The following is a 24,568-nucleotide window of genomic DNA, read 5'->3' as shown; positions in this document are numbered from 1 at the left end:
AGTGGATGGCTTCTTCCACTGGTTCTGGAGGGGGCCATGTGCCCAGTGTGCTTCATCCTGGCAAGGATGGGGTGAGTGGATGGCTTCCTCCACTGTTTCTGGAGGGGGACTTCTGCCCAGTGTGCTTCACCCTTGCAAAGATGGGGTGTGTGGATGGCTTCTTCCACTGGTTCTAGAGGGGGCCTTGTGCACAGTGATGCAACACTTGGGGAGTGCAAGGCCACAGTCTCTCACCTGGTTGTCACACCCACAGGATTTGCAGGGTCGAGGAAGCACTACAGCCCATGGAGGCAGGACTACACACTGCCCGCCGGCAGTGACGGCGGCTCAGTGGTGGCAGTGGTGGGGCTGGTGTCGGTGGTGGCAGTGGTGGGGGGAGGCTCCAGCCCATCCTCTGCAGCCTCGGACGGCTGCCCACTTGGGCTGCTGCTGCTGGCAGTGGTGCTGGTGTTGGCGCTGGCAGTGGTGGGGGGGGCACCAGCCCTTCCCCTGCAGCCTCAGACACCTGCCCACTGGGTCTACTGCTGCCGGTGGCAGTGCTGGTGGCGGTGCTGACAGTGGTGTGGGTAGCTCCAGCCCATCCCCTGCAGCCTAGAACGGCTGCCCACTGGGGCTGCTGCTGCCTGTGGTGGTGCTGGTGGCGGTGATGGTGGCGGTACTTGCAGTCGTGGGGGGAGGCTCCAGCCCATCCCCTGCAGCCTCGGATGGCTGCCCACAGGGGCTGCTGCTGCTGACAGTGGTGCTGGTGTCTGTGCTGGCAGTGGTGGGGGAGGCTCCAGCCCATCCCCTGCAGCCTCGGACACCCGCCCACTGGGGCTGCTGCTGCTGGTGCTGGCAGTGGTGGGGGGAGGCTCCAGCCCATCCCCTGCAGCCTCGGATGGCTGCCCACGGGGCTGCTGGTGGCGGTGCTGGTGGCGGTACTGGCAGTGGTGGGGGGAGGCACAAGCTCATCCCCTGCAGCCTCGGACGGCTGCCCACTGGGGCTGCTGCTGCCAGTGGCAGTGTTTGTGGCAGTGCTGGCGGCGGTGCTTGCAGTGGTGGGGGGAGGCCAGCCCATCCACTGCAGCCTCGGACGGCTGCCCATTGTGGCTGCTGCTGCTGCCGGTGGTGGAGCTGACAGTGGTGGGGGGAGGCTCCAGCCCATCCCCTGCAGCCTCGGACGGCTGAACTGCCATGGTTGGTGGTGGGGGCTCAGTATAAGTCCCAGCACCAGGCCTCCTGTCCTTCCTGCCTGCTGGTGCAACCCCCTAGCCCCTCCCTTTGGCAGCTGGTGGTGCCTCCTTGCCCTTCTCTTTGGTAGCTGGTGGTGCCTCCGTGCCCTTCACTTTGGCAGCAGGTGGTGCCTCCTTGCCCTTCCCTTTTGCAGCTGCAGGTGTCTCTTTGCCCTTCCTTGACGCACCTGCCCTTTCAGTGCAGCTGCCTGGTTCCCTGGAGCCTCTCCCACCTGCAGTAGTTGTCGACAACCTGCTGAGGTTCTCGCCTTGGTGCTGACTACCCTGGCCCGGCGTGATGGAGGGGGGGGGAGTGGTAGGGAAAAGGTCAACAGTGGAGAGGAAAAGCTTCTTAAGGACATTGGGGCGGGAAGAGGGTGAAGGTTTGGGAGTGGGAGAAGAGGGAGTGCTTGTAGGAGGTGTCTGTCTGCTGAGTTTGGGTGCAGGTGCATGGGCTGGATGCTACTGTGAGGTGGATGGCTGTTGGGTGTCTGAGTGCTTGCGTTTGTGTACTTTGGGACAAGGGGGCACAGACACAGTGGGAGAGGACACAGGGGATGTGCGCATGGATGTGGGGGTGGTGACTGCCAGTGAGGGGTGTGTAGTGATAGACATGCTGGTGATGGAGGTAGTGGATGAGGATGCAGTGCCTGCAGGTGTGAGTGTAGACGCTAATGGGAGGGAGTCGGCGACGATGAGGAGGGGGACACAGTGGAGGCAGTGGATGTTGGTATGTCTCCATCTGGATGGTGTTGTGTGAGTGCCTGTAGGATGATGTGTGGTGATTGTTCTTGCCTGAGCCACTCCTGTGTGTTGTCTTGTGTGCATGCTGGTCTGCCAGTGTGCTTGGGATAGGTTGAGGGGAATTGGGGTTGGGTAGATTAAGTTGGAGGGGAGGCTAGCAACAGGGACAATGGCTGCCATCAGAGAGGAGGCCAGAGCCTGGATTGATCTCTGTTGGGCTGCCATGCCAGAGTGAATGCCCTCCAGGAATGCATTAGTTTGTTGCAAATGGGCTGCCAGCCCCTGGATGGCATTCATAATGGTTGACTGCCCAACAGAGATGGATCACAGAAAGTCAATAGCCTCCTCACTCAGGGCACCAGGGCTAACCTGGGCAGGGCCTGAGGTGCCTGGGGCAAAGGAGATGCCCACCCTCCTGGGTGAGCAGGTACGGGAAACTCGCTGAGGGGCTGCTGGGAGGGTGGTGCTGGTAAGGAGCGTGGCGGCTGTACCTGTAGTTGTGGTCGTCACAGAGGTGCCTGCCAAGACCAGGGAGCTTCCATCGGAGGAGGTATCACTATCCAAACTGTCCCCTCCTGTGTCCGCCGTGGTGCTCCCCTCACCCTCCGTCCCACTGATGCCCTCACTGTTGGTGAATTCGGCCTCCTGGGCCATGTGGGATGCAGCTCCCTCCGTCGCGGTGCCTCTGCTCCTCTGCCCAATGATGCTAATGCACTTAAGGACAGGGTGACTAAACAAAAAGGGGGGAAGGGACAAAGGATACACTTGGTCAATGGCGGCACCAACACCACTGTTGGTGTACACGATGACACACACACAGGGAACAGCCCCACTCACTAGGCAATGCACTAACAGTCACAATGCTAGTCACCAGCCCACGTACAGGGATACCTAACGCCAATTGCAGCATACCTGATAACCACAGACCCCTGCCCAGTAGTGGATGCCTACTAGCTTGGTGGGAGGTGGTGTACACCAGACCCTGCCCAACATGGGACCTACCCTGCAATGTCCAGCCTGGCCTAGGGGCACCCACAGGCCCACATCCCCCACCCGGAGACCACCTCACCACTCCCAAGTAGTATATTGGGGAACGGTACTCACCACCTTGTGGCTGCTGTGATGCCCTCAAGCGCCCATCCAGCTCCGGATAGGCCACCGCCAGTATGCAGGCCATCAGGGAGATCAGGGTTCGACGGGCACTCCTTCCTCGTTGGGAGGCCATCCGCATTTGGGCCTTCGCCGTCTTCTTTGCCCAGCGTCTCAGGTCCTACCACTGTTTGCGACAGTGGGTACTCTGCCTGCCATAGACGCCCAGGGTCCACACGTCCTTGGTGATGGCACGCCATATACCCTTTTTCTGATGGGCGTTGACCTGCAAAAAAATACACATAGAAAAAGGTATCAGTCAGACCGTCTGCACTGTTACACTCATGTCCCACCATAGCCCTCACATCCCCTTATGCACAGACATTGCCCCAATTCCATTCAGCACGCTGCCCAGGGCCCTTCCACCAACCACCCCCACATGAGGCCCTCACACACAGCACTTCATGCATTCATGCTCCATGCATCTTGCTCTCAGTGTACTCACCTGTTGGTCTGGAGGCCCATTCAGCATTCGGTACTGGGGTAGGACCCCATCCACCAGTCTCTCCAACTCCGAAGCGATGAAGGCACGGGCCCTTTCCCCAGTGACTTGAGCCATGGTCGGTTCAAGACACAGGTCACAGCAGCACTTGATGTGTACGCCCTCCCCTGTTGAAGGTCAGGAAGCAAGTGAGTGAACGGATAGAAAATAGCAGTCACCTCCGCGGCGGTGCGTACCATCACTGCCGGCGTACATCACCATTGGCCACTGTAACCCATAGGGCCAAATGACAACCAATGAGGAGTTGCACGGCGGTACTTGACCGCCTCCCGCAACGGTGCACAACGTCAGCGGCATTACCTCACTTCCACATGTCCATCCACACAGGACAGGTGGACGCCATTTCAGGGGGGAGCAGGCCATGGCACCTAGCTGCATCACAGTATACATAGCACCATTTGGGCCTATTCAACAATATACTGTTACAGTCACAACATGCAATGCAGTGTAGTGTTTGGAAATGAGAAATACTGACCAGCTGCTCCCTGTTTTGCCCCCTAGATTACAACCGCTGTGGATGACTAGGAGATGGAGACATCCCCCGTGTACAGACCCCCCTGGTGGACTTCGCAACAATGGAGGACAGGCACACCATCCTCACCTATAGACTTGACAGGGCCACAATCAAAGAGCTGTGTGCCCAATTGGAGCCTGACCTGATATCTGCTATCCGTCAGCCCACCAGGATCCCCCCTTTGTGCAAGTCCTATCTGTGCTCCATTTCTTGGCAACTGGCTCCTTCCAAGTGACAGTGGGCTTGGCAGCAGGAATGTCACAGCCAATGTTCTCAATAGTGCTGACCAGAGTGTTGTCTGCCCTGATTAAACACATTCACAGCTACATCGTTTTCCCCAGATGGAGGATTTGGCCACAGTGAAAGCTGACTTCTATGCAATGGGACATATCCCCAACATAATTGGGGCCATTGATGGTACACATATTGCATTTGTCCCCCCCCCGGAGAAATGAACAGGTGTTCAAAAATTGAAAGAGCTTTCACTCCATGAATGTGCAGATAGTGTGCCTGGCGTACCAGTACATCTCTCATGTCAAAGCAAAGTATCCTGAGTCTGTGCATGATGCCTTTAACCCGAGGAATAGCGGCATCCCATATGTGATGGCTCAACTCCAGAGGCACCCAGTGTATGTTGGTGTATGGGTATGGTGTTGGCCATAAGGGTTAGTGTGTGTCTAACAGGTATCCCTCGATATTTGCAGGTGACTCTGGTTACCCCAACCTCTCATGGCTACTGACCCCAGTGAGGAATCCCAGGCGAAGGTCAGAGGAACGTTACAATGAGGCACATGGGTGGACAAGAAGGATTATCGAGAGGACCTTTGGCCTCCTTAAGGCCAGGTTTTGTTGCCTCAATCTAACTGGTGGATCCCTGTACTACTCACCCAAGAAGGTCTGCCAGACAATCATGCTTTGAGACGCCAGGTGCCTTTTCTGCAGGAGGATGAGGCTGGAGATGGGCGTGTGGCAGCAGTGGACCCTGTGAACAGTTAAGATGAGGAGGCAGAGGATGAGGACAACAGAACAGCAATCATACGACAGTACTTCCAGTGACACACAGGTAAGACACTGTAGCTTCACCTTACATTGACAGTTTTGTGTTGGACATTGAACATGGCAGGCAGATTCTCCCAAATCTATGGCCATTTACTGTACCCTTTTGCATCTCTATTTTCAGATATCTGTGGCCCACTCTGGCTCCTGGTGTGTTGACTGCAGCCAACTACAGGTCATACCTATGTATACATTACTGTACAGTTTAATTGCAATGTTTACAGATTGTTAAACAAATACATAGTTCAATCATTTGACAGACTCCATACTTGTATTTTTTCCAAGGGTGTTTATTTAAGTGCTAATAAGTGGAGGGGTAGTTCAATGGGCTGGGGTGATCATGGAGGAAAGTCCAGGAAAGAGCCCCCTCTATTTGTATCACAGGTGCATTGTCCAAGGGGGCATAGGAAGTGGAGCAATGGCAGTTCAAGGTAGACCGGGTGACAGAGTGGGACACAAGGGTGACGTTCAGGACAGTTTTCCTGGTGGGGGTATTGGCAATAGTCTCTGACTTCTGCCTGGATCGCAGGGACCGTTTGGGGGGGGGTTCTCCTTCTGCAGGGGGAAGGGTGCTGGTGGCCTGTTGGTCCGGGGCGGGGCCTCCTGTTCACTAGCGGCAGCGGAGGTGGAGGGCTGTTCATCGGTGTGGCTAGTGTCAGGGGCCCGTTGGTGTGCTACTGCCTCCCTCATGGTGTTGGCCATGTCTACCAGCACCCCTGCAATGGTGACCAGGGTGGTGTGAATGCCCTTCAGGTCCTCCCTGATCCCCATGTACTGTCCCTCCTGCAGCCGCTGGGTCTCCTGCAACTTGTCCAGTATCTGGCCCATCGTCTCCTGGGAATGGTGGTATGCTCCCAGGATGCTGTTGAGTGCCTCCTGGAGATTCGGTTCCCTGGGCCTGTCCTCCCCCTGTCGCACAGCAGTCCTCCCAGCTTCCCTGTTGTCCTGTGCCTCTATCCCCTGAACCGTGTGCCCACTGCCACTGACCCCAGGTCCCTGATCCTTTGTTTGTGGGGTGTCCGGGGGTCGCTGTAGTGATGGACACACTGCTGATTGATGTGTCCTGGGGACAGCGGTATGGGCTGCTGGGTGGGTGCTGTGCTGGTATTTCCTGAGGGGTGAGGCTCTGTGATGGTATGGGTCTGTGCCTGGGTAACCGACTGTCCGGAGGTCCCTGATGGTCCAGTTTGGTCATCCAGATCTAGGCGTCCAGAGCTGCTGTCATCACTGTGGGCCTCTTCTGTGCGGGAGTGGATGTTGCTGGCACCTCCTCTCCGGTGACGTTGGGTGGGGGACCTGTGGGGATGTAAATGCAGTGTTATTGTTTCTGCGTTTGACATCTTGTGCATGGGTGTATTTCCCTGTATAGTTGTTATTGCCCTGGCAGCTTTGCCTTGTGTGAGTAGTGATTTGGCAGGCTAGGTGATGGTCTCTAGTGTGCATGCTTTAGTGATAGTTGTCCATGCAGGTCTGTGATAGGTGTCCATGCATTGGTGTTGCATGCAGGGCTTGGTTTTGGGAGGGGTGGGTTGTGATGGTGGGGTGTGTGGGAGGTGGTGGAGTGATGGGACTGAGGGTGAGGGTGGGGGTATGTGATGGCATGCAGGTAGGGGGGTGATAGTAGTAAAGATTTGACTTAGCAGAGTCCAGTCCTCTTGCTACTTCTGCCAGGCCCTCGGGATGCATGCTTGCCAATACTTGCTCCTCCCATGTTGTTAGTTGTGGGGGATGAGGTGGGGGATCCACCGCCAGTCCTCTATACTGCTATCAGGTGTCTTGCTACAACGGAACGCACCTTCCCCCGTAGGTCGTTCCACCTCTTCCTGATATCATCCCTTGTTCTGGGGTGCTGTCCCACGGCATTGACCCTCTCCACGATTCTCCGCCATAGCTCCATCTTCCTAGCAATGGATGTCTGCTGCACCTGTGATCCACATAGCTGTGGCTCTACCCGGGTGATTTCCTCCACCATGACCCTTAGCTCCTCCTCTGAGAACCTGGGGTGTCTTTGTGGTGCCATGGGTGTAGTGTGAGTGGTGTGTGTGAGGGTGTGTAGGGCGATGTGTTTGGGCTCTGGTTCTGTGGGTGCTCTTGGTGTCTCTCTTTCAGTTGTCAATTTGTTTTAGTCGTAAAGGGTTGTGGGTAGTGTGGGTGTGTGTTTTATAGTGGTATGGGTGTGTGGGCGTGGTGTATGTATGTGTGTCAGGTGTGTGTAGTTTGAATTGTCCAATGTAGTGTTGTTTTGTATGTGTGTGTATTTTGAGCATGGCGGTATGTACCGCCAATGGTTTACTGCGGTTGAATGTCCGCCGCAGTGATTCGTGGGTCATAATGCTGTGGGTGTAGTTCTGTTGGCGTAACATTGTGGGTTTTGCTACAGCCTGTTTATCACTGACCTTTGGGCTGGCGGACTTGTGTGTGTGTCTGTATAGTGACAGATTGCTATGTGTGTGTCATAATATGGGTAGCGGTAATCCGCCCCGCCGGCGGTATGTTGGCGGCAGTCAGCATGGCGGTAAGCAGGAATTAATGCCAATGTCATAATGAGGACCTTATTCTTTAGAAAATTCATATTTTAACTTGTGTGTGTTGGATTTTTGTTGTTTTGGTCTTGTTTGATTTAGATAAATATTACTTATTTTTCTAAACTGGTGTCCATTTTGTAGTGTTTTCACTGTATTACTGTGTGTGTTGGTACAAATACTTTACGACTTGCTTCTGAGTTAATCCTGCCTGCTTGTGCCAAGCTACCAAGGGGGTGAGTGTGGGTTAACCAGGTGTGTTTCTCCTTCACCCTGATTAGAGTGAGGGTCCTTGCTTGGACAGATTGTAACCTGGCTACCAACCAAAGACCCCATTTCTAACACCATTCAATACAGTGGGGCTACATACCTATAGCTTAAATAGTTATAATCAAATAAATTATTAATATGGTTTCTTTCTTTCTTTTTTTTAAACTTTATTTGGCAGCAATTTAACGAACATAAAAGTCAAACACAATACAAATAGTTAAGCAACTAGCAGTTCGAAAAATATCAGGAAATATAAAGTACATATGTATTAAAATACATGACACAGTACTAGATAATATTATCAAGGACATCAAAGCATTGTTCTACGTGAGCGTAAGGCAGATTTTAGAAATGAACTAACATTGATAATCACTTCCTCATTGTTGAAAAGCAATAACATTCTAAAAGTAATTCTGCACTGACTAAGATCATAACAATACTTCTTTAAAACTGGGATTAAAAACAATCTTGTGTATTGTGTGTAAAATGTACTAAAAAGAATGTAAAATGAAGAACTGTCTGTTCGGATAAATTATCACACGACAGGACAGAGATTCAAAACAATGGGGGTCATTACGACCCTGGCGGTCGGAGAGCGCCAGGGCTAAAGTGGCATCCGTACTGGCAAAAGGCTGGCGGTACGGAGACCCTTATTATGACCGCGGTGGTAGTGCCGTGGTCGCACCGCCGGGGCCGGCGGTTTCCTGCCGTTTTAGCCCCGGCGGTGATAATCCGCCAGGGCAGCGCTGCAAGCAGCGCTGCCCTGGGGATTATGACTCCCCTACCGCCAGCATGTTGCTGGCGGTTTGCACCACCAGGAAGAGGCTTGCGGTAAGGGGAGACCAGGGGCCCCCTAACAGGGCCCCGTGCAGCTTTTCACTGTCTGCATAGCAGACAGTGAAAAGAGCGACGGGAGCTACTGCACACGTCGCACGGCCGCAACACCGCCGGCTCCATTAGGAACCGGCTCCTATGTTGCTGCCGCATCCCCGCTGGGCCGGCGGGCGTAAACTAGGTTTGCGCCCGCTGGCCCAGCGGGGATGTTGTAATGGGGACTGCGGGAGTGCGGACGCATTGGCGGCCGCACGGCGGTTACAGCTTGGCGGGCGGTGGTAGCCGCCCGCCAATGTTGTAATGACCCCCAATGTGTGTAAACCACCTACTATGTGCAATCCAGATGTAATCAAAAGAGCAACTGAAGTCCCATAGGTCAAAATATCTGCCCATATTCATTCTCCCTACAAAACCTCCTAGCCGCACAGATTCAGTAAGCTGGTAAAAAACATTAGCCACAGACCTTTTCCTTATAGAAAAACAGGAGGAGGGATCAGAGAACAAAATGCTCCATCCCTATGTGTTTGAAATCAGAATTAACATATTAAATCCAAGAGATTTGCAAACCCATATCCAGAGAGAGACAATCCATTATTAGTTTTCTTTGTCAAAGAAGCCTCTGTGCTTTTCCAAATTGAAAGTCAAAGCAGGACCGGTCGAGCCCGAATCATCCTTAAGGTAAGGTAGCCCAAGTTCCTTATGAACAAAATAAGTAGCAGCAGATATAGGAAGAGATAGCATTCTCCGAAGGAATGTATTTTGTTCTTTTTGAATAGTATTGCAACTCAAAATACCCCAAGCCTCAGCACTGTACATGGCATTGCAAACACTAAGATTTATAAACATGGAGCAATGGCATTAATGGAATAGCACCTGAAGGTTGAGGGAGGCTACATAAGCACCCATTAGCTTTAGAAAATGTTGCCATACGATGTTAAATATAAGGGGACCAAGAACCTTGAGCTGAGAAATGGATTCCTAAATCCAGAAAAGTGCTCTTACTCATCAAAAAATTGGAACCAATGACCAGTGCAGACATCGGTTTACACTTGGGACCACATGACATAATATGGGACTTGGTGAAATTAGTCCTGAGAACGAGGGAGGACATAAAGTTAGCAAAGGCAAGCACAAGGAGATGCAGTGCTCTTGGGGGATATTTATACTCCATTTGCGCCAAATTTGCTTAATTTCTTTTTTTACATAAATTCGGGGCAAAACGAACTCCTTATTTATATTTTGATGTTCGACCCGTCAGAGGGACACCGGAGGATGGGGGACCCAATCCCAGTTAAGTAGGTTTTTTTTTTTTAATTTAAAGTGCCATCGGAGGCCCAACTTGGGGCCCCCTGCATGGTACAGGGTGCAATTGCCATGCTAAGGGGACACTGGGACCCTGTGCTGCAATTAGGGTGGTGGGCATGACTCCTGTCTTTTCCAAGACAGGAGTCATGTGGTATGGATGGTTTTGCGTCAGCAAATGATGCCAGGCTGGTTGGAGGCATTTTTTTTGCCTCTGACCAGCCTAACATCATTTTATGGTGCAAAACCCACTTCTTGCATACTGCCACCCCCACCTGGCTAACTTAATTGTTTTTTTTGCGCTAGCCTACCCTTTGCGCCGGCTTCCAGCATTCCATAAATTTGGCTCCTGGCTGGCGCTCTGGAATGATGCAAGCCGGCGCTATACTTTTTGACACAAAACTGCGTTTGCGGAGTTTTGCATCAAAAAGTATAAATATGGGCCTAGGAGTCTGAGCCAAAAACACTGCTTCATCCGCTTACAAGAGATGAAGAAAATTTATATATCAGATAAATAAAGGAGGTGCCAACACACAACTCTGTCTATCTCCACACCACCTTTGACCTCTCATTGCTGGCTGATATGAACCCTTGCCTTCATTCCCTCATGAAAATGTGCCACAAAGTGTACCAGGACAGTGGCAAGTCGCTGGTCAGTGAGAATGTTCTGTAGTTTTGCCCTATTGACACAAACAGATGCTGAGGTCAAGTACATGAATGCTAGGTATATGGGAGATTGTTAGGCCACTGTGTAATTGCCTAGCACAAGCTTAAGGTTTCAGCAGTGTTCAGTGGTACCTAGTTTGCATCTAACTCCAAACTGACATCCATCAGCAGTGTTCAATGGTACCTAGTTTGCATCTAACTCCAAACTGACATCCATGCAAAATAGACCCTGTATCCACCATTTCCTTAACCCTGTTATATATAACTTGTCCCATTATTTTAGCAGTACTGGCAATAAGAGAGATTGATCTGTAACATTATGGAAGCGAATGGTCCCCCTTTTTGAATATGGGAACTATGATTGATACGCATCATGAACTAGGTAAGGCAGAGTGTGACAGGCCTTTGAAAATGTTTGTAAGGAGTGGGTCCCATAAAGAAACATTAAATTTAATCAAGTCAGTAGGGCCCTCATCAGGGCCAGGTGCCTTTCTGCTTTTGCTTTGATTGATCGCATGTTTAACCTCCACAAAGGGCCTCATTACTAGGCTGGTGGATTGACAATCGGCCCACCAGCCCTGTGGTGAGAAGACCGTCACAGTACCAGAGGTTCCCACTGATCAGCCTAGTGGGAAAGGTGCAGCAGCATTGTTCCTGGCTCATAATTGAGGCAGCAGCAATGTTGTTGCACACAGAGTGAGCTAGCACCCTTGAAATGCCTGTCTGCACAGCAAACAGATTAGCGGTGTAACAGAACCAATTTTATATGAGGTAGTCTCTGACCATCCACGGGTTCTGACCTTTCTTACAAGCATGGACTGTCTGGTCACTTTTGAATTTTATTACTATACAAACTTGATGCCTCCTAAAGATCTTTCCTAATCTTTTTGGTTCTTTGTGCACATAATTTATCATTAAAATATCACTAATACTCTTAGGGCTTCGGTGTAAGTGGCACTCATTTAGGTTGTCTTCTCTTTAAGACACCCCTCACTCACTAGTATCTTTCACTGGTGATGTGTGATGAGGATCTATATTTTGTTTCTTTTCCATAACTTTCCCCAAGTGGATTAGATGCTATCCACTCGGTAGTAGGGTACACTATTCTCTAAAACATTGACAGAAAAGAATCATCAATTTTACGTTTTCTGTTTTGGTCTTACTTCCATTTGTTATTAATTGGATCAGCCTTGAGGAAGTCCCAAGAAGGGGTCAGAACACATGTCAGGTGACAATCTCTTCATAAAGAACATCGTTCTGCATGCTTTGATATTGACATTCAATAGCATCAAGACAAATATATCTACTAGGATGAGTTTTCTGTAAACATCGACTAGTACTGATTGGAACAGTTCCTTATGAAGAAGTAAAAATCTATATGATGTATCCATGAAGACTGGCGCTACCTTTTTTATTAGCATGCTATGAAGAAATGCATGTTATATCTTGGAAGTTACATTTGATTAGGAGGCTATTTGGTATAACTGGTTTATTGAACATTCATTGCTCCCATACATAATGCTTATTTCACCAAGAGTTAGGCAGCACGGACTCTGTGGTGACAACATACCATATAGTGATCAGTAGGAAAGGATAGGTCCTTTTTAACCTGTGTCACTGGAGTGAGCCCTTCAGGCTGTCTCATCATTTTAAAGTTCTGTTGCTGTGTGCTTAACTCACCCTTGATGTACATCAGTTAGATGTAAAGCGCTGTGCAGCTTAAGAGTGGTGACTGTACTGGATGTATGTGTGCCTGAAAAGGGTACTGTACAGGGATAGTGCAGTGCTGCGCAGTGCATGTATTGTGTTTGTGTGTCCTGGGTGTATTTAGACCAGAGAAGGTTACATTATATGAGAGATGAAGCGCTTCGCATGACATGCATAAAGCATGTGCTGATATATGTGTGGTGACAAAGAAGTACAATTTATGGAAGGTGAATTGTTGCGCACCACACACGTGGGGAATGTGTATACTAGCTATGTGTAGGTTTGCGTGAGGCATACCATGGAACTGTACAGAAAGGCTCCAGTACTGAGCAGTGATTGTGTGCACTGAATGTATGTGTGCTTGGGATGGCACAATATATGTTGGTAACAGTACTGGACTTTGTGTGTGTCGTGTACATACATTGTGTGCAAGCGTGCCTGTAATGGTACAATACATGGAGGGCACTGGGTTCAATTTTTGGAAGCCCAGGCCTGCCTGGTGAAGGCATGCGGAGTAGAAGAAACCCCCATGACAAATTTGTGTTGCATTCCTGTGAGTTGGGTGTGACATACTGGTGATGGGAGATAGAGACTCCCCCTGTTCATTTCAAATGGTACTCTTGATTCAGAGAGAGATCACATGGAAAGGACCTCAGCACATTTCAAGAAAGAGATGGGGCTGATAAGGGTATCATATCATTGTGACTCACATATAGTTTTGAACTCTAGTACTACCATGGCCTGTGTTGTGGGACTTTCAGCTTTGGAGTCTTTCCTGCTGTAACAGACAGTCTTTTAAGAGGAAGAAGAGATACTGCACTTTAAAAGAAGCAGATCCCCAACATAAAAGTTGAAAGACTCTAAATCACATTTGAGGTCTTAAAATCAGAAGAGGAAGTTCAGACCCCAAAAATGTGTCCTTCTGTCAAGCAGCCAGATAGGCTGTGTGAGGAGGGGAACTCCTGCAAGACTTCTGTATGTGACCAGGAGTGGGGACTAAGGCCTTCTAGTCTCCCTGCGGGGTTGAGTGGGCATAACCCAAGAAAACAAAGACCCCCTGCTCTGGAGCATGGAGCACCAGCGCCTGCCTGCTGCCAAAACTAGTTTGCCCTGGAAGGAGAGTGTTGGAGGGAGAGATGTCCACTTGGGAGCCCTGACAAGAGGACTCCTGGTGCTATGTGTAAAGAGAGGGCTGCTGCATCAAATGTGTTGTTTCCTGTGTGTAGAATCAGGCTGCTGACCCCCACACATGACTGCATCAACCTTACTGGGACCAGATCATGAGGCCCGGGATTTACCTCCTCTGGTGGGGAGTGCAGAGCGGAGAAAGTAGTGGAGCACCTCCAATTCCTGGAACTGACCACACAAGCTCATGGAGAACCTACACTACCTCCTGTGTTCAGCTTAGCTCGACTGAGCAGGACTGTAGCATTGTGAGCGCCTATGGTTGTTGGTAAGATGTTGAACTCTTCTTTTCTGCTGGGGTGGGTAAGACTTGCTGCAGGTCTACAGGATGCTGGGGGGCTCGCTGCAATAGGTGCTGCGGCACCAAAGACACCTTTGACTACATTCTAAGGAGTCAGAGTGGACTCTTCAGTGAGGCCTACTAGTGAGCATTCCCTGGTCTTGGACACCAGTGAATGGGGAATAACTCTGACAACAGTACAAGAAGTGAGTAGGGCAGGGATTTATTTTTTATATACATCTAGAAATGGGGCTGCACTAAATTTGCATTGTAATGGCCCCACCCCTCCCAAAAATATCAGCACAGTCTTTCTTCTGCCCCCCAGGGGCAGAAAGGCTACTAGGCAGCAGGGATTTTCTTTTATCTTTGAGTAAAGACAGTCTTTCTGCCCCATCGGGAGGCAGATGGAGGAAATGAGCAGCCATCTGACCCCTTCACCCCCCAGGGGTGGCAGAACGCCCACTAGGCACCAGGGATTGTTTTTGGTAGTGTAGGGGCTTCCCAGAATGGGCATGGCAATACCCCCACTGGCCCAAAATAAATGGGCACAGTCTGTCTAGGGGATGATAGGGATCATTAACTCCAATCTGCCCCCCCCCCAGGGTGGGCAGAACACCCACTAGACACCAGGGAAGTAATAAAAAAAAAGGGGGTAGGGATGGGGGCTGGCCACCACCACGGGCATGGTTAAGTCTCCCACCCCAACTGAAGTGGGCAACAGTCTTTCTTACGCTGCGGACTAAGGCATCCCATCCCAGTGGCAAGCAAGATGACATTTTACTCTTTTGGGTTTTGATGTTATGCCTGTGCCAAGAGAGCCCAGCTAGCTCCCAATATCGTCCAACTTGCAATGGTTAGCGGATGCACTTTTTGGACTTGGGCATGCTGCCACTTGGAAAAATCTACTAAGCACTTCTGAAAACTAAACATCTGGGAGAGTCCAGGGTGGTGTGTTTCACATGCACCCCACACCATTTTTTTACCCACAACGCCCTGCAAACCTCCACATTTGCCTGAACCCATTCATTTTCCCTACATGTCGGAGATGGAAACTTCTGTAGTCCACAGGAATCCACAAAATTCCTACTATTCAGCATTGCCCCATCTGTACTGATAACAACTCTGCCCCACTTGTTTGGGTGTCCAAAGCAGAGTCAGCCTACCCTTTTGTACCCACTTTAGTTCCCCCTCAATTTCTGCACATTTTTTACCCTTCCCCGTTACAAGCACTTGACCCACCTACAGAAGAGAGGCATCATTTTTATCAGGCGACTGAGGGGAATGCTGAGTGGTAAGACATTTGTGGCTCCCTCTCAGATTCAAGAACTTTCCATCACATAAATGTGATGAAAATCTGTTTTTAGACAACTTTTAATGTTTTCAAATTTTCTGGGAAACAGAATCTGGTGAGAGACCTGAATGTCTAGTTTTCAGAATTGTACAGGTTTGCTAGGTTTCCCTGGGAGCCAGCTGAGTTAGCACCCAAATACCCACAGCTTACCATTTTGCCAAAAACGGGTCCGTTTTACTTGTAAAAATGTGATGTATGCATGTTGCGGTTTTTGCCTTTTCCTGTCGCGGACACTAGGCCTACGCACACCAGTAAAGTACCATTTTCATCAGAAGACATAGGAGAATGCTGGGTGAAAGGAAGCGTGTGGCTCTTTGCAGATTTCAGAACTTTCCATCACAGAAATGTGAAGCGAATGTGTTTTCTAGTCAAAGTTTGAGATTTGCAGGAGACTCTGGGTAGAAGGAACAACCTGATGAGAGCCACACAAGTCACTCCATCCTGGATTCCCTTGGGTGTTTAGTTTAAAAAAAAATGTACAGGTTTGCTAAGATTCCCAGGTTTCCCTAGGTGCCAGCTGAGGTAGGGTCCAAAAACCTCAGGTAGCCACTTTGCAAAAAACTGGCTAGTTTTGCGTGGAAAAGTTTGATGTATCCATGTTGTATTTTGGGCCATTTCCTTTTGCAGGCACTAAGCTTACCACAAGTGAGATATAATTTTTATCAGGAGACTTAGGGGAACAGAGAATAGTAGAATAAGTGTTATTAACAATTGTTTGCGCCTTCCAAATGTAAGACAGTTTGTAAAAAATAAATCATTTGAGAAATGCCCTCTAATTTACATGCTAGTATGGGCAACCCCAAATTCAGAGATGCGGAAATAACCACTGCTTATAAACTCATAACTTGTGCCCATTTCAGAAATACATATGTTTCCTTGATACCTATGTTTCACTCTTTATATTTTACCAAAGGAATTACTGTATACCCTGTACACAATGAAAATCATTGCATGGTGCAGTACAGTTATTGGCTCTGGGTACCTAGGGTTCTTGGTAAATCTACAAGCCCTACATATACAAGCAATCAGAAGGGTCCAGCTGTAAATTGCATTCAAGAATCTGCCATAGTTAGAAGTTACATATAAAAATGTAGACACAAATGGCTGTGCTTTTCTAAAACTCATTTTCAATATTTCTTTATTTCAACTGTTAAACCTTCTTTGGGAAATCCTTGAAGGATCTGCACAAATGACCCCTTGCTGAATTCAGAATTTTGTCTACTTTTCAGATATGTATAGCTTTCTAGGATCCACCATTGGTTTCGCACTTCTACCAGTAAATAGAAGGTGGTTGAAAGCACAAAAAAATAGGAAAACAGGCTATGTCCCAGTAAAATGCAGAAACTGTGTTGAAAATTTTTGTTTTCTGATTTAAGACTGACTGTTCCTGAAAACTGGGAAGATGTTGATTTTAGCACTGCAAACCCTTTGTTGATGCCATTTGCAGGGGAAAAAACAGATGCTTACTTCTGAAGCACTTTTTGCTCATTTTCCTGGAAAAACCCAAATTGTAGCTGTATTTTGATTAATTTCTCGGTCCCCTCTAGGGGAATCCACAAACCTTGGGTACCTTAGAATCCCCAGGATGTTGGAAAAAGGGGTGAAAATTGGGCATGGATAGCTTACATCGACAAAAATGTATGGGGCCTAAGTGCAGACTACCCCAAATAGTCAAAAAAAGGCTTAGCAAGGGAAGTCTTAGCAGCGATTGGTTTAATCTTGGGCTTAGGCTACTCTGGCCACTGGCAGGTATTGTCAGCCTGTCTTCTTAATCCTACCAAAGACTGTTTCTGGAAAAAAACAAAGGAAAATATTCTCTAGCTACTCCTTTTCATACATGGTAATACATGAATATAGTGACATATTAACCTCAGACCACGATTCACAAAGGTAAATTGAAGTTTACCATCACATTTCCTTTTTCTGTCCCTGCAAAAATTAACAAAGTGGATCCCGGTTGTCATAAATAGAGAATCCTTAGCTAAGACACCCCACTCAGGGGGTGGCCAAGCCATGGGTTGCCTTGGAGGTTTGGTAACAGCCAGAAATGGATATATTGTTCCTCCCTGTAAATTCGTTGAGATTTACTCGAGCACACGTCTGCTATAACTCCTGTTCCAGCGAAAGAAGAAGGAAGCACTGCCTTATTGGTGAGGCTGTTGGGTAAATGTTTTCTCACTGAGGAAAAGTGATTTCCCACAGAGTAAAAAATGCGCACAGGGAGCCCCATTGCGGACTTTGGTACAGATGCATCAAGAATGCATTTTGCGAATCGGAAATAGCGATTTTTTATAAATCGCTATTTCTGAGTTGCAAAATGCAATGTATCAAATTTGCGATTCGGTAATAGCGATTTCTTAAAAATCGCAAATGCTATTACCGAATCGCAAATTGCGATACAGCCCCCATTCGCATCTATGGGCCTGTCAGCCCATATTTGCGAATATTTTGCATATCCCAAATTGCGAATTCCTAACTGGAATTCGCAATCTTGGGAAATGCAAAGTCCAGGGTGCTGGGGGCCTAAGGCCCCCTCTGCTGCACCCCAAAACATGTTTTAACAACATGTAAGGTGCACACATGCCAAAAGGACATGTGTGCTTTACATGTAAATTTAAAAAATGCATTTTAAATGCATTTTTAAAATTTGCACATGGTTACCACCAAGTTCAACTTGGTGGTAATAGCGATTCCTTAATGCCCAATTTGCATTAAGGAATTGCTTCATACATGTGCTTTAGAAATCGCAAATAAGGATTTGTGATTTTTTATTTAGAGAGTTGCAATTTGCGACTCTCTAAACAGAGTCGCAATTTTAAGGTATCGCTATTTTAGCGATTCCTTAAAATTGCATTCAGAATGCCTTTGATACATTCTGAAAGGGCTTTTTGCATTTGCAAACGGGCATTTGCACCGTTTGCGAATGCAAAAAGGGTTGATATATCTGGACCCTTGTCACTATCGAGAACTCTACATAAAGTGAATGGGACCACATTAAATGAATCACCTGACATTCCTAGCTGTGAAAGTCTGTGCCTGACATCGCTTCTTTGGTATTGTATTGATGAAAAACAAAATTTAGATAAAAATCACATAGACGTAAGCCATGAGTGCAGATTTACTGTTTTTTTTTCTTGAATCGGGCCCTAAATGTTTTTCTCCCTACACCCTCCTTTTATCAATACCAAAGCACAGTCATCATTCAGTATAAACTTTCTTGACTCTTCTTTCCAAACTTGTTAAAGTATGTGTATTCTGTGAAATGTGCATGCAATTTCTCTAAAATTTAGAAACATAATTACGAGCTTTGAACATCTCCTTTTGGTTACATCAAATTTACAGTAGCTTACATTACTGACATTGCAACTGGTATCGGCAAGTTAATTTCGTACTCTGTATAAAAGAACACTGCTTCTACTGGTCCTGTGCATCCATTGTTTCTTCATGGAGCACCACGTTTCTGAGGATTTCAGATTTACGGTATGTGATGCTACTGTGGAAAATTGTTTCAGTGTAAAGTATGGAATGTTAAAGCTTTAGGGGAACACATTAGCTCCTGTTTATATAGCACTAGCAAATATATGAACGAAGGAGGTTTAGTAGGCTGAATTGAACGATATGACGATCTGGGCCGGACTGAGAACCCAAAGCAGCCCTGGCAAATTTTGGCATTCCAGCACTCAATCGGTCACAGCCAGAGAGCCTGACCTCTACAATGGGTCTAGGGGGGGTTCTCCCCAAATACAATTTGGAAAAAATGGTGCATTCTACAACACATATTTTATTATGTATTAAATTGTATCAGTTTTAAAGCATAGTAGTAAATGATGATCGTATAGTGAACTAGGGTATGGCAAGCTTTATTGGGGTCCTTCAATGATTCCCTCACTGTCACCCTCTAACAATGGATTTCATCTCTCCATAGTCCATTGTGGTGAATCCATTTAAGTTTCACCTTGGGCACAGGAGTTAGCTTAGCTTTTGGCTTGCAGACCTGTTGCTCTCATACCTAGTGACCTTTTACCCAGTTAGCATGCTCTGTTTTGTTCCATTTATTTTATTATTTCTTTCAGCTTTCTGCTATTGCTTATATTTTATTAGAAATGTTTTGATTTTCACTATCAGTGTCATTCTGAGAATATATCATTATTAGCATCACTTTCAGTGATACATGTAGGTATTGTCATCATGTCCCTTCCCCACTTACATGGGACAGGAACATTATGCACACTTGTCAGGGATTGTTTATGAAATTCCAACATGTCTACCAGATTATCAGTTGTTGAGGAGCATACCTACATCAGGGATCCTACATGAACCGTATAAATACACCTCACACGGACAAGGTAATTAAAGGGGTTCCTTCTGGATTCCACCTACGCTGCAAGTCACCTTGCTGCAGAATTCAGCTTTCGTATTTCCATGGAGTCTGACCCAGAGTCCAAGGTAACGAGGGTTGGGAGGCACTTCTCATGGTCATGGTACTGACAGATTAGGGTTTATCACATCTAGCTCTTGTTAGGGTAGGGATTAGGCTCTCTTCGCTAGGAATTGCATATCTCATGTTTATTGTAAGATGGAGGGGGATTTTATATTCACAACTCTCATCTTCACGATATTGCTTTTATTACTGCTCATTATCCTAACCGTTTCAGCTCATGCATTTTATCACAGATTGCAGTCTTTTCAATACATATATTGAAAACTCTTCTGCATCTCCTTCATTGCCTGTGTGTGACTGCGACTTATTGCTAACAAGAGTAAAGGGTAACTTCTGTTCCACCATGACTCCCCTGAGAGGTTGCATCTAGAGTTGATGAGTAAGGCTACCAGAAATCACCTTAGGTACTGCGTTTGAGCGAAGAGAGTTGGGCAGACAGTTGTGACTTGCTGTAGGAGTGACTCAATTGCCTACAAACAAAAGTACTGTCACCCAAAAACAAGCAGTCTCGCCAAGAGCAAGAGTCCAACTACGACACCCTCTCTCACATGTACTTCATTTGTTTTACAGCGTCTCTTACCAGCGTAGGGACCACTTTAGATAACACAAACATACAGAGACAATGAATTATGTGTTTGTAAATCAGTGTATAGAAAATGTTGACAAAGGGGACTACAAGGTGTAGGATTCACATGTCATCCATACTGGTAGATTTTGTTTATGAGTGCTTGGTCTCGGGAAGCATAAACTCAAGATTCAGAAAATAACACAGTGGTTAGGATTGAATTTACTAATAGCAATTTATTTCTACCCAAACAAACCCTTTTTAGCACAATCAGGATAATCAAAGACTGGGTAAAAAAACATAACTTTCTAACCTGTACCATACAGTTTGCATGCAGCTCTCTGATGGCAGTTCATAGCTCACTTTGTTAGGTTATGATTGTATAAACTGCACAGTAGCAGGAGTTTTGTGACAAAATCAGTATCCCACTGAGGTATGTATATAAAATGCTCTGTGATCTACATCAAACACGTTCTTTGCAGCAGGCATACTAACCCATTGCTCTACCTTAGATGAGGCAACATTGCCACTAGACAAAACCCGATCTCACTCCTGCAGGTACATTAATCACCAGAGTTATCTTGGCACTTTTATGATTGTCTGAAAACTGTTGAATATAAAAGGAACCCTGCAGTGCTTTTAAAACGGATGCACGGCTACAAAATCGCCCTCCCCGTGACAAAAGCAGCCCCCACCCTTTCAACCTACTGAGGAAATGCCTGAAGCCCAGTATGGCCCGTCCGGCCTTGATGTCGATGTGTGTGCCACCAATCCAAACTTCCCTTTTAAGTGCTGCTGCATGCACAAGAACATCAAATCTGTGTTAAATTGGCTTCCATTTATTGGGATTAAAGCTATACCAAGACTCTGATGTACAAATGCATGCTTAAATGGTTGGTGGAAAGGGGATGTCATCTCCAGTGGCAAAAACTAAGCTTGAATAATTAGGAATATTCCTAATAAAAAATGTCCTATTCCTTCATTAGTTTTTCATCTCTGGAGGACTGTCTGTGGCTGCTGCTGCAAGAAAGAACGGTTCTACCTGTCTGGTAAGTTTTGCATGAGGTAAATCTACAGATCTCTCATTTGGTCACTGTGACGTCTTGCCACATTTCCCTTGAAGGAAAATCGATTCTCATTTATCCCTATAACAAGCCGTGAACCACTTGAGTTCTATCCATTTGAGTGCCACAATGCTTGTCTAGTTTCTGTTCTCCTCATTCTCAAGTCAACTAACTACTTTGGCTTCAGGGCCTCCTTACTTTTGTTGTGGTGCAGATTGTATGAAAAAGTAAATATTGTTACTTTTAAGATTTCACATGATTCAATTCCCCTTCATGAAGAAGCTGTCTACAGCAGAATTCTCACATGTAGTCTTTCTTTTAAAGTCAAGCTGCACCCCGGTTTTCTGTCTATTAAGGCCTTCATCGCGAATGGGCCTCCCTGCCCTAATAACCAGGTGATGTAAAAGTCGACCATCAGAGTTAAATTCCAGCAGGTCAAATCTGCCAGAATATAAATGTGAATTGTAGTTATTGTGTCATTTGAATTTATTTTTGGTTCTGTCATCATCAAAATCTGCATGTTGATCGCCACTACTGAGGAACAACTTGTAATAAGTGCTGTTTATCCCAACTAACAAATAATGATACCGGAATATTGTTATCTATAAATTGCTTTGTCTCTATTTTAGAATTTGTTTGGGTTTGGAAAAGCACGCTCCATTAGAAGTGTTGCAGCATCAAACTGATGATACTTCCAAAAGTTAATTAGGATTTTTATTTGGTATGTCCTAAGGCCTAGTTTTCAACTACTACTTCACTGTAACCATTGATTTCCTAGGAATTGATTCCAAAAAGATTTTAAGTTTGTATGTGTTGTTTTCAATGAAAACAATCATTTGCAATGCAATAGGTCTTGCATTTACTTGAGTTGGAGCTATTGGCATTGTAAATGTATAACTAGACTTTTTTGCCACATTAATTGGTCTAACCTGCTGCATACTTTGGTTCTTTTTGCCACAGAATTCCAGTGGCCCTGCATGTAACTAAAGGGCTAGTAGGCCTACTGGAGTATTTTTTGAATAAGGCCCTTAAAACACAAACTACTCCCAGGTGCAAAACATATTTACTTGGCAGTTGATACAGGCGACATTGCCCGTGGAGCAATGAATAAATAATTGTACTCCAAGAATGCATGCTTCCTGGATCACTGTCTCTTTACTGCAGTCTGGGGAGTCGAACAAAAGGCCCATGATTTTTCACACACTTGAGGATAGCCATCTCATAAGATATTAATGATCCTCAGTCAGTCTTGAACTGAAACATTAGTTATAAAATATTGACCATTGTATAGCATAAACAACTGTAAGCTGCCCTCGAGGTTAGTTTTATAAGTACACACACACAGTGCTCAAGTTTCAAAAACTCAAATGTGTGTAGTTCATCTAGTCAGGTTTCTGCTTCATATTCGCAGCTTGTATCATGTTAGAAAAATAAAACTACAAGTCCAAGAATGCAAAACAGAAACATAAACTAAATGATCGAGTCACACATCTAAACTACAGAGATGTACAACTCTATGAACACTACACAAAGGGCTGGATTACAGCTTGTATCATGTTTTAAAAATAAAACTACAAGTTCCAAAATGCAAAGCAAAAACATAAACTAAATGAGCAAATCACATTTTGAACTAGGGAGCAGGACAACTCTACGACTACTACTCCAAGGGCTGGCGTCCAACTTTATGATATTACCATTGGAATGACCTCTTGATTAGTAGTGTATCACAGTTAAAACACAGCAAAGCCAGCTGACAGTTTTCAACATGGACTGCAGCTACAGCTCATGAGCTGGGGTTGGCTGTCTGCACAGGGTGTGGGAGCAGCTGCAGTGCACAAATGTCATAGGTATTTATTAAGAAGTTCAGTAAAGTTGTAATATTGCGCTCAAACAAATAACTCATTATTCCTGGAGGCCTAAAAAAACAAAAATCTTCAAAGCATAAAATAGCTTTAAAGCATTATACAGTAATATGGCTGCAGCATATAAATGTTAAAGCACTAAATACTGAGGCAACCTAATTTTAAAGCCATATTGGGCCTATATATACCATGTCCAGCCACTCCCGGGGCCTTCAACTCACTGTTACAGCTGTTTTTATCTTTCCATTTGTGACGTTTTTCTGTTTAGAGTGCATCTAATGTAAAAATGTCAAAAAAACTCTGGTGATTAATGTTCTTTCTGGAGACAGAACGTACTTTTGTCTAGTGGGAGCTTGGTTTTCCTCAGTGACTTCATTTACAATCTCCACGATTTCCACCTCCGTTTCCTCCCACAACACCTTTCCACTATGATTTCCTTTTCCAGCTTTGTTTAGGGTTATAAGCCTTCTCTTTGACTTTATTATGGTGATTAATCGTGGTATCTCCCTCTCCAGGTGAAGTTTGTACTTCAGCAAGGGGGGAGGTTATCCCATTATTTGTATTCTTTTATGTCCCACTCTACTTAGTTCTTGATCTTTGTTTTTAAGGTAAATCAGCTTTATTAAAATCAAAATACATATGGGTTACATACTAACAATACAAGATCTCTGTCACATTGATAATGATATAATTTTAAAAGGAATTGTAAAAGCTGTTTAACATTTTAAAAGTATAAAAATGAAAACTGAACAAGACCACTTACAATGCGAAAGATGCATAGGATCTTCAACAGTTAAATAAAAGAAAAAAAAAGTAATATTCAAAAAGGCGTAAATGTAAGCTAAATTAAAATTCATTCAGGAAGTAGCATCAATCAGTGTCTTATTAGAGTTTGGAATATTCTTTAAATAATCATCAATCTGTAAGGGGGTCGGGACTGACTCAGGAGTATAAAGTGTCTGATAATAATTAACAAATTCAGCTAAAATATCTTCATCCTTAAAAAGGGACTCACCAGTATCTGAAACTATAGACTTCACATTATGGCGTTACTTTCGAACTTTTAAATAATTAGCCAGAAGCTTCCCCGCTCTATTTCGACCTCCATAATAATGGGCACTACTACGTAGAAGAAAAGAGGAAGCATTATCCGTTGAGATTTTGTTAAATTGCAGTTTTGCCTGAATAAGTTCTTGTATATTAAAATTGGAGAAGGAAGAATAATACTGATGTTCTAAGCGTTTAATTTTGAGAAGCAGTGCTTGATGCTGGGCATTGAAAGTTTTCTTTTTATTAGAAACAAAATGTATTATATGAACACGAGCTGCAGCCTTAAACGAATC

At 46.1% G+C, this 24,568-nt stretch overlaps 1 protein-coding gene across 1 annotated transcript in view; it reads left to right on the top strand.

Annotated features, from left to right (window-relative positions):
- LOC138282652 (membrane-spanning 4-domains subfamily A member 15-like) overlaps positions 1–24,568 on the top strand; it is a 189,578-nt gene that overhangs the window by 94,721 nt on the left and 70,289 nt on the right. Inside the window, exon 4 of the mRNA XM_069220452.1 lies at positions 21,286–21,348. Coding sequence (XP_069076553.1) covers positions 21,286–21,348 — 63 coding nt within the window. The remainder of the gene's footprint in view (positions 1–21,285; positions 21,349–24,568) is intronic.

This window comes from Pleurodeles waltl, chromosome 2_2, assembly GCF_031143425.1.
Source record: "Pleurodeles waltl isolate 20211129_DDA chromosome 2_2, aPleWal1.hap1.20221129, whole genome shotgun sequence".
Classification (NCBI taxonomy): Eukaryota; Metazoa; Chordata; class Amphibia; order Caudata; family Salamandridae; genus Pleurodeles; species Pleurodeles waltl.
This window is presented reverse-complemented; position numbering and strand designations above follow the sequence as displayed.